The sequence below is a fragment of the Hippocampus zosterae genome, chromosome 1, assembly GCF_025434085.1.
Source record: "Hippocampus zosterae strain Florida chromosome 1, ASM2543408v3, whole genome shotgun sequence".
Taxonomy (NCBI): Eukaryota; Metazoa; Chordata; class Actinopteri; order Syngnathiformes; family Syngnathidae; genus Hippocampus; species Hippocampus zosterae.
The window spans coordinates 32104178-32114477 of NC_067451.1; the positions used below are offsets into that span (position 1 = coordinate 32104178).

The 10300-nt window shown below is 42.9% G+C and overlaps 2 protein-coding genes across 2 annotated transcripts; one reads left to right on the forward strand and one right to left on the reverse strand.

The window, feature by feature from the left end:
* Positions 1 to 2115: 2115 nt before the first annotated feature.
* Positions 2116 to 3768, forward strand: LOC127597638 (gastrotropin-like). Its single transcript, XM_052060798.1, has 4 exons — positions 2116 to 2197; positions 2292 to 2452; positions 2615 to 2704; positions 3439 to 3768. Exons 1-4 carry the CDS (start codon positions 2131 to 2133, stop codon positions 3520 to 3522), a joined length of 402 nt encoding a protein of 133 aa, XP_051916758.1. The 5' UTR covers positions 2116 to 2130; the 3' UTR covers positions 3523 to 3768.
* Positions 3769 to 9546: 5778 nt separating this feature from the next.
* On the reverse strand, positions 9547 to 10228 carry LOC127597712 (gastrotropin-like). Its single transcript, XM_052060994.1, is given in 4 exon segments — positions 9547 to 9664; positions 9739 to 9778; positions 9780 to 9987; positions 10073 to 10228. Coding segments are annotated over 4 exon segments (375 nt in total). The 5' UTR covers positions 10140 to 10228; the 3' UTR covers positions 9547 to 9604.
* Between the last annotated feature and the right edge of the window lie 72 nt (positions 10229 to 10300).

Below are 10300 nucleotides of genomic sequence, written 5' to 3' on the forward strand. Positions count from 1 at the left end.
GCGATACGATGCGATACACATTAAGTTCAAATCAATGCGATCCGATACGATACAAAGCAATTTGTTGCGATATTGTGCAATTATCCATGATGCAAATAAGCAAAGAAAAACAGCAGAACTTGTAAAACAACTTATTTAAGCCCTTTCACAATTGGGTTTTGTGCAAAGAAAATGTAAACAATTTGGCACCTGAGACTCACAGCTGTTGCTATAGTGTAAACACAAACAGACTATTCTCACTGAGTGTCTTATATGAAATATAATAATAATAATAATAATATATATATATATATATATATATATATATATATATATATATGAATCTATAGCGCAAGATGTCCACCCATCCACTGTAAGTGCAACACTTTGCGCACTGTTCAGCGACACAGTAATCTCACTTGTCACTTTGTTGTACACATCGGGAATATGTTTGTAAGTGAACACTGACCTGTCTGGTATTTTATACCTGGGTTCCAAAACGTGCACGAGCTGTCTGAAACCCTCGTTGTCCACCACGCTAAGACTGGAGGTCTTCGCATATGAAATAAGCAGTGGCCTTAGTTATAGGAATTGCGCGGTCGCAGTGAGTTGCAAGGAGACTCCCAAAATAAGAGGCAATTTTTTTCTGATCCTGACCTGGTTTACCAAGAGTTTCTCCGGTGTCCGACGAGGAACTGGGCGGGGAAGCGGGAGGGAAACTTGTCGGTGATCTGGTGCCATCGTTTTAAGTGGGTCTGCATATTTGTGGTGCTGCCGTTGTATGGCTTCTTAGTGCGACATTCCTTGCAAATTACGGAGGTTTTATCAAGCTTTCCGTCTTTCTTTTCGAAGCCGTAGTATTTCCAAACATAAGATTTGAATGTTGCGGCTGCATTAAATATAGTAGTTTCCTCGCTGCTGCTTGCGCTAACTTCCATGTTTCGCTAGTTGTGTACTGGACTGTATGTGACGCACGGCTATCGTCCGTATTCAACACAAAACGCAAAGCAATGATGGTGCATTCAATGCGCCTAGGAAAGGGCAGATATGTGACGTTTAACATGAATAAAACGGCGATTGAATCGGATTTTACCGATACCCATCAATGCATCGTGATGAATCTCGATTTCACCCGTCAATCGCGTCGTACCCAGTGAATGAGCCGATTCGCTCGCATCGCGCACGTGCGCATCGATATATCGATTATTTTCCACACCCTTAGTGTGTGCGTGTGTGTAACTTTTTTAGTCTCCCTTTTTATTTTTATTTAACAGGATCAATATAGAAGACATTGCCTTTTAAAATGTGGATAATTATATGCAATTAAAACATCCAGCTTCAGTGTATTTGCAATTTTTGTCCCCGGTAGGCTGGTACCATATCATCCCGTGGCTTGAATATTCTCAACAGATGGACACCGGCGTATTGTTACGCTTGCATTTTAGCCCTCCTAATACTGTTTTTTTTCCTCATCACTGTAATGTTATGACTACAAATTCAAAGTCTGAAGAAATAAAAAGTCAAATAAGATTTTGAATCTGTCTTTTTAGCCCTGGGTTGAATGTGCCCCCCCATCAAAACCCCTGGCCCCAGTGAAATTGATCCAGAACTGCCCCTGCCGCAGGTATCCAACCAGACGAGCCTCATTCAGATCTGATGTTGCATTTCAAAGTAAAAAGCCTCTGAAAACTATTATCATTGTTGTTGTTGTACTTATTTTTATTATTATTATTATTTTATAACAAAACAAAGGTCAAAACCTGTTTTAGCCCTACTGTTATGTTGTGGGTCAACATGACCCGTTGAGAGAAAAAGGATTAAACTTAGTCTGCTGGCCTCTGTTTTTTTGTTGTTTTGTTTTAAATATTAAAAAAAATTGCACTTGAAAACAATCTGAGAACCTTTTGAATCAAAAACCAATTATGACGACGTTGATTCAACACCATTACACACTATGGCTGAAATTAAATGCATTCTCTTTATTTATCGAGGAGCATGGCTTTAGGCGTTTCTCCTGGCTGTGCAAGTGACATCCTGAAGTATGCGAGCGGCTGGGATGGTTGGCAGTGTTTCAACGAGAATCGAGCATGTCTGTGGAAGGCCACGCCTGTTTTGTCTCTTGTCTTCACCCTTTTCTTTTCATTCACCATAATGTCTTTCACTGGGAACTATGAGCTGGAGAGTCAAGAAAACTATGAAGAATTCCTCAAAGAAATTGGTATTGGTTTTCTCGTTCCATCAATTGCCAAATATCTGCAATATCGCACATGTCAACTTTGTTCACTGTCTGCATTTGGATTTTTTTGCCAAAGGACTTCTCAGTGCCAAGACTGACAGCAAAGTCCAGACAGAAGTCCTTCAGGATGGAAATGACTTCACGTGGACTCAAACTACCCCCAAGTGGACTTGGTCAAATAAATTCACCACTGGTCAGGAATGTGAGCTGTTTACAATGACGGGCTCCACATTCAAGGTGAGTCGAGATCCTTTGCAGCAGGTCGGCGGTGAGCATGGGTGGGAGGAGCGGGGGTGGCTGCGGGAGTGCTGAAAAAAATCTATCATTTTCCATTTGTAGTTTTGATAACATTCATTGAAAGTTCTTTGTGTAAGAAGTGGGTTTATTGGTTCTTTACAGGCCCCCGTCAGTATGGACGGTGGGAAGATTTCTGTATTATTTCCGCAATACCTCTTCACAGCTGAGATGGTGAACGATAAGTTGGTCATGGTGAGTGTTATTGATCATCACACAGATTCAAGCATTGATACTAAACTCCCAGATTAGCCTTACAGGTGGGCATATGATGGAAAAATGACGTTTTCATCTTTGTCTTGCTGTGTAGAAATAGTTTGGTCTCTCTCGTCCTTGCCATCCCATCAAACATGAAATGAAACCACCAAATAATTTGGAACTATGTGCCTATTTCTGAAAATGTGACGGAGCGCTGTTTGACCGTTACTGAGTTCTGCCCTGTTGTAAAACTGTGGAACGAATTGACATAATTACCACCCCCCCGCACCAGGTAGAAACCTGTTAATAGAAATTTACAACTTCATTTCGCTGATTTAAATGTTGATTGAAGATATCTGAAAAGGCGCGTGTAGATCTCTTGAGTTGAGGTGAATGAAAGATATCTTGAACGAGAATTGCCAAACAACATTGCAGAGATTGGAGTACAGTATTTATCAACTGTGGGCCTCTAAAGTCCTTTAAGACTCTTTCGTGATTAGGGGCGAAATAAATATACTTGGCTTGAGTCTGAATGTTGTAAGGCAGCCTAAGAACACTTCCATGGCTTTGCGTTTCTTCCTCCAGGTTCTCTGGTCATTCCAATGCCAGTAATTAACAATTAAGTCAGTAAAGTCCCCGCTGAAGGCCCAGGAAGAAAACCGTAACCTGGATTGATCAAATCTATCCCAATTCTAAACTAATGTTGTCCACTCAACATGCTCCTGTTCTAGAAATGCATCACTCCGGGAGAGAAGGGTGTGACTTTCACAAGAGTGAGCAAGAGGACGTCTGACTGCAAGACCCAACACGCTTGAAAAGAACTGACGCTGTATTGAAGTTGCTGTTGCAAATGGTGGAATGGTACAAAACATCTGTTGACTTGAAATGACATTTCCGTACAACTGACCCAAGGCCAGCATTTTGGGTTGAAGTCAATAAAAGTATCACTTGACTCATTTTTAACTCAGTGATTTTCCATTGAGCCATTTAAAAACAAAACATTTTTAGTACAGTACTGAAGTCCACTGCAAAGATGTATCCACATTCCAAGAACATGAAAAGGTCTGTTTGCCTATCCGTGTGTGTGTATAGATAGATAGATGTATATCTATACAAATATACCGGTATATATGTATATAGAAGCGGCTGGATAGCTCAGTTAGTAAGGCATCGGTTTGGCATACGGGCGACGGTTGTTCGAATCCCGCTTGGGGCAAAAAATGAGCACATAACACCATCCAGTGTGGGTCCTTGGGCAAGATCCTTCACGCTAATGTCTACCTCATACAATGATGAGAGACAATGAAATGAATGACATGCCGGCTCAGACAAGGTCTGCGTCAGGTGCTGGGGAACCGGAGCACCTTGATGAAAAATGGGCTACTGGAACAAAGCGGAGATGGGTGAGATGGGATAACATGGCTCTGTTGGAATGCTACTACTCAAGCAACCCTAGTCACAGGGGTTACATGCAGAGAATGTGTGCTAAATGGTTATTTCGAAACCCACAGTCATGGTTGACCACGAAACAACTAGTAGCTCAGTGTTCCAACATCCACAAACGGCAACTGCTGTCACAACTTGCGATTGATGAGGTACAGGTTCCATGGTGAAGGGACCCAGGCTGCCAGATCAGAGGAGGTCATACCAGATTGGGAGTCTAGCCCCAATGAATGAAATGCTGCGTGAGGCAGTAACTGACCTGAAAGCTAAGATCATGGTGAGAATGAAAGCTGGGCAACCGAGAAACCGATTACAACGGCTATGTGAAGTACCATCTGAAAGTCTCATAGAAAGTGTGAATGCAGCACTGAGGGCGATCCCTACCGTAACGATGACAGAAACCAATGAGCTGATATACGCTTCAGCAGCATCAGTGATCCTAGAGACTCTTGGCTATAAGAGCATCCATGGAAGCCATGAGATACGTTACCCACCATGGAAAAGACGGTTGGAGGCTAAGATCAAGGCGGCTCGGAAAGACGTGAGTCAATTGACGGAGGCCCAGAGAGGTGTGATGAAAAGGCCGATACCCGAGAGGTACATTCAGATGACCATACCTGAAGCACTCGAAACTGCCAAACAAAGACTGCAACCCTTGTCCAGCCGCCTAAAGCGGTACACGAAAGAGAATGAGGCCAGACGAATAAACAGGCTGTTCGCAACACAACCTGAAACAGTGTACGCACAGAGCTGACCCACCAAGACTGGAAACTGAAAGGTACTGGAAAGGCATATGGGAGAAGGAGGTTGCACATAACAGCAGTGCACAATGGCCGGTGACCCTGAGAGAGGAGCAGCAACCTCCCTTAACAGAACCCAGTTACCATAACAGTGGCAGACATTCAGGAAATAGTCTCAGATATGAAGAACTGGACAGCACCAGGACCGGACATGGTCCACACTTACTGGCTAAAGAAACTCACAGCACTCCATGAGCGCCTAGCAGTACAAATGAACCAGCTGCTGAGGGATGGGACTCACCCAGAATGGCAAACCGAAGGGCGAACGATCCTGATCATGAAGGATCCCTCAAAGGGTGCAGTTCCATCCAACAATCGGCCAATAACCTGTCTCTCCACAACATGGAAGCTCATGTCAGGCATCATTGCGGCTAAGATAAGTGGACACATGGATCAATACATGAACGAAGCGCAGAAGGGCATTGGTAGAGATACTAGAGGAGCCAAACATCAGCTCCTGGTTGACAGAACAGTCGCACAAGACTGCAGGTCCCGACGTACCAACCTGTGCACAGCTTGGATTGATTACAAGAAAGCCTATGACTCGATGCCACATACATGGATCACTGAATGCTTGGAGTTGTATAAGGTGACAGGACCCTAAGAGCCTTCGTTTACGGCTACCGTTTTTATACTCCACTCTCATGTGTTTCAGTACCTTGATGCAAACCACTGGGTTGGTCCTTAACCGCTATACCCAAATACATGAAAATCGACTACTCGTCTGCAGGCACTTGTCCAGTTTCCAAAGCAAATTTTGTGAAAGCGCTATATAAATCAGCATGTATTGTATTGTATTTTCCAAAGTCCTTTGCATTCTGAATGACAGGATAACATTGTGTTCTTTCCACCACCCTTAAGTTTCACAGCGTCAACTTGTCCCACGGTGTTATAAAATGTGATAAAGCCTGTCTACAAAGAAACCCATCCAATTTTGTTGGTCATGATGATGAGCAGTGGCACATCACGTGGATTTGGAAGACTCGATTCTCTGTGTGGGGGCGGCCAAGAGGGTACAGTGCACTCCGCTTAATAGAACACCGGTTAATAGAGTAATCCGCTTAATAGAGCAAAAGGCTCTGGAACGGATTTGCCTAATGCAATTTCCTATAAAGATACTCCGCTTAGTAGAACAGATCTCCGCTTAATAGAACAGGCCGTAAGCAATGAACATTGTAAACTAGTGGTTTTCGAAGTGTAGCTATCGCGATACTGTACCACTATCGCAAGAAAACGCGGTAGTTCTAGCCGTATACAGTAACAGGTAGCACGCGTCACTCCACACATAGACACACGCACGTCACAATGGCTTCAACTTCATTCAAGAGACGAGGGCTATAAGAAGGACATACTCAGACGATACGATGCATTGCCGGATTCTCAGAAGGTACGCCCGCGGTTTCCAGGACTTCCCTCTTATCCAGCGCATTGAGAGGGAAGTCAACCGCAACATTACGGACTCCTGTTTCCAGACAAAAGTAACGAAATTTTTCTCGTGATTTGACATGTTTGACTGAAGTTGATTAAAGTTGATGTTTTGTTGTTTGATTAAAGATATGGACGTCCACAGTCGAAATATCTCTTCTAACTCGTCAGCAGGGGTTTTTCTGCGTGCATAACTTGGTCGTCGACGTGTCTGAAGGTGTACCTAATAAAGTGTCTCCGGTTAAAAGAAACTCCGCTTAGTAGAACAGAAGCGCTTCGGCCCAATGGTGTTCTATTAAGCGGAGTGCACTGTATAAGAATGGGAATATTTCAGGAGGCGGAAACACCCCACGAGGGTGTACTCGATCTTTTGGGCATTCATGAAATAGTTAAGCTGAGAATGTCCAGTGCTGACTCACTTTTCGTGGGTAATACGTTCTAAGCACCCCCCGCAATAACTGAATTTCCATAAAGCAGATGTTGACCTATTTGTATTTTTTTTATCTTATTTAGGGGGAGATTTACGCCTCTATTAAACCAATACAGTCCAACTCCACCCCTACACACAACACACACACACACACACACACACACACAGCTCTCACCTTTCTCAACACTTCATAAAATGCAAAACAGAGAATAATACCAAGCTCCTCCTGATTATAGGTAACAAGGTGTCTACTGTCTAATTGTCATGATCTGGGGTTTTGAAAAACAACCCCCCCAACTTTTTTTCTTTTCTCTTCTTTTTTTGGGGGGGGGCGGCTTAGAAGGAAGCAAAAGTCGGAAGAAAATATGCCAAAATAGCAAGGTAAAACTGTAATACAACTTATGGTCACACGTTAAAATACGTGATAGCGTGAATCTGCAGTAAATGAACCGCAAAGTAGCAAGGGATCACTGTACAGCCTCTTCTGGCAGTTAATAATATAGCGAGCATAAAGGACCTTCGAAAGTTCAGAGCAGGACCGTACAATTTGGTGCCATGACGTGGATTGTTCAGATCAGAACTTTACAGTTTGATGTAACGATTACCGTTTGTTCGTATATATTTTTTTTCTTTTTTAGGTGATGGATAACTGTACCTTGTGAACAGTCAGAGAACAACACAAAATGCCTACGGACCCCATTTCACGAATGATCAATCCAGCCGGTGAAGAAAGCTGGCTGTGTTGTCTGTTTCTCGATACACGCCCAACACGATGATGGCTAGGATTTCTAAAAGTAAAGTTTTTATTATTCTTTCCATCCATCCATCCATTTTCCGATCCGATTATCCTCACGAAGGTCGCGGGGGGTACTTGAGCTGATCCAGCCGTCTTCGGGCAGTAGGCGGCGGACACCCTGAACCGGTTGCCAGCCAATCGCAGGGCACACATAGACGAACAACCATTTGCGATCACATCACACCCCGGGACAATTTTGAGTCAGCCTGCCACGCATATTTTTGGAATGTTGTAGAGACCCCACACAGGCACGGGGAGAACATGCAAACTCCAGACAGGGAGCCGGAATCAAACTGTACTGTTATCGCTACGTGTTAGATACTATGGGTATGTTAACGCAGGTCAACAGCAAGCCAAGCTCATTTATTCATGAGCCAGGAAACTGAGCGTCTTGCTCCTTTATTACGGTCTTCTTGACGGCGTACAGTGAACAACTGTGACATCGACTTAATGAATTGTAGAGTGAAACTGAAATGAACAGATTTAAAACATGCATTAATATTGTGTACACAAATACAACACAAATCGTCAGGTGTTTGACAAGGACATAAATACAGCTCAAAATGTGACAAACAACGATAAACAATGCATTTTCGCAGCACCTTCGCATGCTAATTAGCTTGTTAGCACCGATTTAGCATCGTCGCTACGTCGTTAGCAATACTCTAAACTAGCGAATTTCCAATAACAATCTCTGAAACACATTTCTAAATAATGATAAACACGAGCAGACTTACAGCCATTAGCTTTCGAATGTGAAACGAAAGGAATATAACTCAGGAGGACCAGTTGCAACGATCACGGTCAGACTTTCTGTAATGGTTCCTCTGTTGAAACATGACGTCTGCTACCCACAATGCACCGCGACAACTAAATGAATATTCTAAACGGAATTACTATTAATGAAATGGCCCAAAACTTTTACTGTGGACAGAACACAAACCCTCCACCTCTGCACTATAACGCTTACTAACCAGTCGACCACCGGGCGCCCTGCTTATCACTAAGATTTTAAAAATATAAAGAAACAATGATGTCATTTTTGATCGCTGGCCTCATCTGCAACAGCCACTCACAGCGTTACGGAAAATAAGGTTTGGTAGGCAGGAGTTCCGTAGGGGTGTTTGCATGCGACAGTTCTGCACATGTTTCTAAGTTTGGCATTGTGTAATGTTGCAAGACATGTCATGTGTTTTGTATTTCATGGACAACGCGTTCCTCTCGTAAAGTGACAAGCTTTGTCGTGAGCGCCTCTACAAAGAGGAAAAGACACTAAAATCCCTAATAATTGTGCGATCAGTCTAATATTTTCAGAGGTTGATGGGAGCACGAATTAAATACTGTATGCCAATATACATTTTGGTGACCATCGGTCGCAGTTTTTGCACAATTAGGTGACATTTGGATTCCGACAGTACGGGGTATCACTGTACTTCAGTACGAGTGAAAAGGGACATACTGTATTACATTAGTATCGGCCACTAAAAAGGGGGTTGAATCATTTAATACAAGATTACACAAGAATACAGTATAAAGACTGTGGAATTCTAAAATTAAATATGAATATTATTTTCATTTTTCTTTTCAATTCTGAAGCAGACGATTGTTGAACCGGGTTGAAGTCACGTCAGCCCATCCGCCACATTGTATGTGGCTTTAAAAAATAGACATACATTTGGCAAATAATATCGTAAAATTGAGCTAGGACAGTGCTTCTTAATTATTATCTGTTAAACAATTCGCGCCGCCCCCGCCCCCTGTCAGAATCAGAATTACTTATTTGAATCCCCTAAATTGACATGTTTCTCTTGTTCCGCACTCTTGATGGGCAACATACATATAATTAGAGAGAGAGAGAGAGAGAGAGAGAGAGAGACAGAGAGAGAGAGAACCGGAACAGGTATTCACTCCAAAGGCAGACAAACAAAATAATATCAAGCAGAACCATGTTGAATGATTGTTTATTAGGTTTAAATGCAGTTTTGCAAGATCTTATTTTCAGATTACACTGCTTGTCTCTTGCACACCATCCTGTTGGTAATCCCATTCGGAATGGAAATAATCTGTGATCAAGAACATCCAATAAAGTTGTGTCTTCACAGCAAAATTCTCGAGTGTAACAGGTGTGCATGCTCACCTCTGTGAGTTTGTCACCAGACACCTCAGCAGTGTAAACATTTGGGGAACGCTATCTTGATTTTATCTCCTTCTAAAAGGACAGTGGTCTTGAATGTTGTGCCGTCCAGATTTTCCAGTTCCGCTTCCCTGTTAAGCATGAATGTGTGGCTCAAACTGTCACCGCCCATGTACTTGGTAATGCTGTAGTAAGCGCCCTGGTTGATGTCCTTCACCATGTCTTCATTGGGAACTTCTACCTTTGACACCCCTGCACACAATATGACATCAATCCGTTACTTTCTTGGTGTCTGTTTTGTTTTTTTTTTGGTCAGCCAGCATCACATATTTCTTACCAATCGCTTCCAGGAACTCCTTGTAGTTCTCCTGGCTCTCCAGCACATATTTGCCGTTGAAAGGCATGATGAAGACGAGTGCGACTACACCGCTGACTGCGGTCCGTGAACTTTCAGCTACCGTTTTTATACTCCACTCTCATGTGTTTCATCACCTTCATGCAAACCACTGGGTTGGTCTTTAACCGCTATACCCAAATCCATGAAAATATTCAAAATACAGTTACC

Excerpts from the sequence above, each read along its gene's own strand:
- LOC127597638 (XM_052060798.1), top strand. The coding sequence starts at position 2,131 with ATGTCTTTCACTGGGAACTATGAGCTGGAGAGTCAAGAAAACTATGAA. Across the intron at positions 2,198-2,291 it reads AGAATTCCTCAAAGAAATTG|GACTTCTCAGTGCCAAGACT; the intron begins GTATTGGTTTTC and ends TTTTTGCCAAAG. Across the intron at positions 2,705-3,438 it reads TGAACGATAAGTTGGTCATG|AAATGCATCACTCCGGGAGA; the intron begins GTGAGTGTTATT and ends CTCCTGTTCTAG.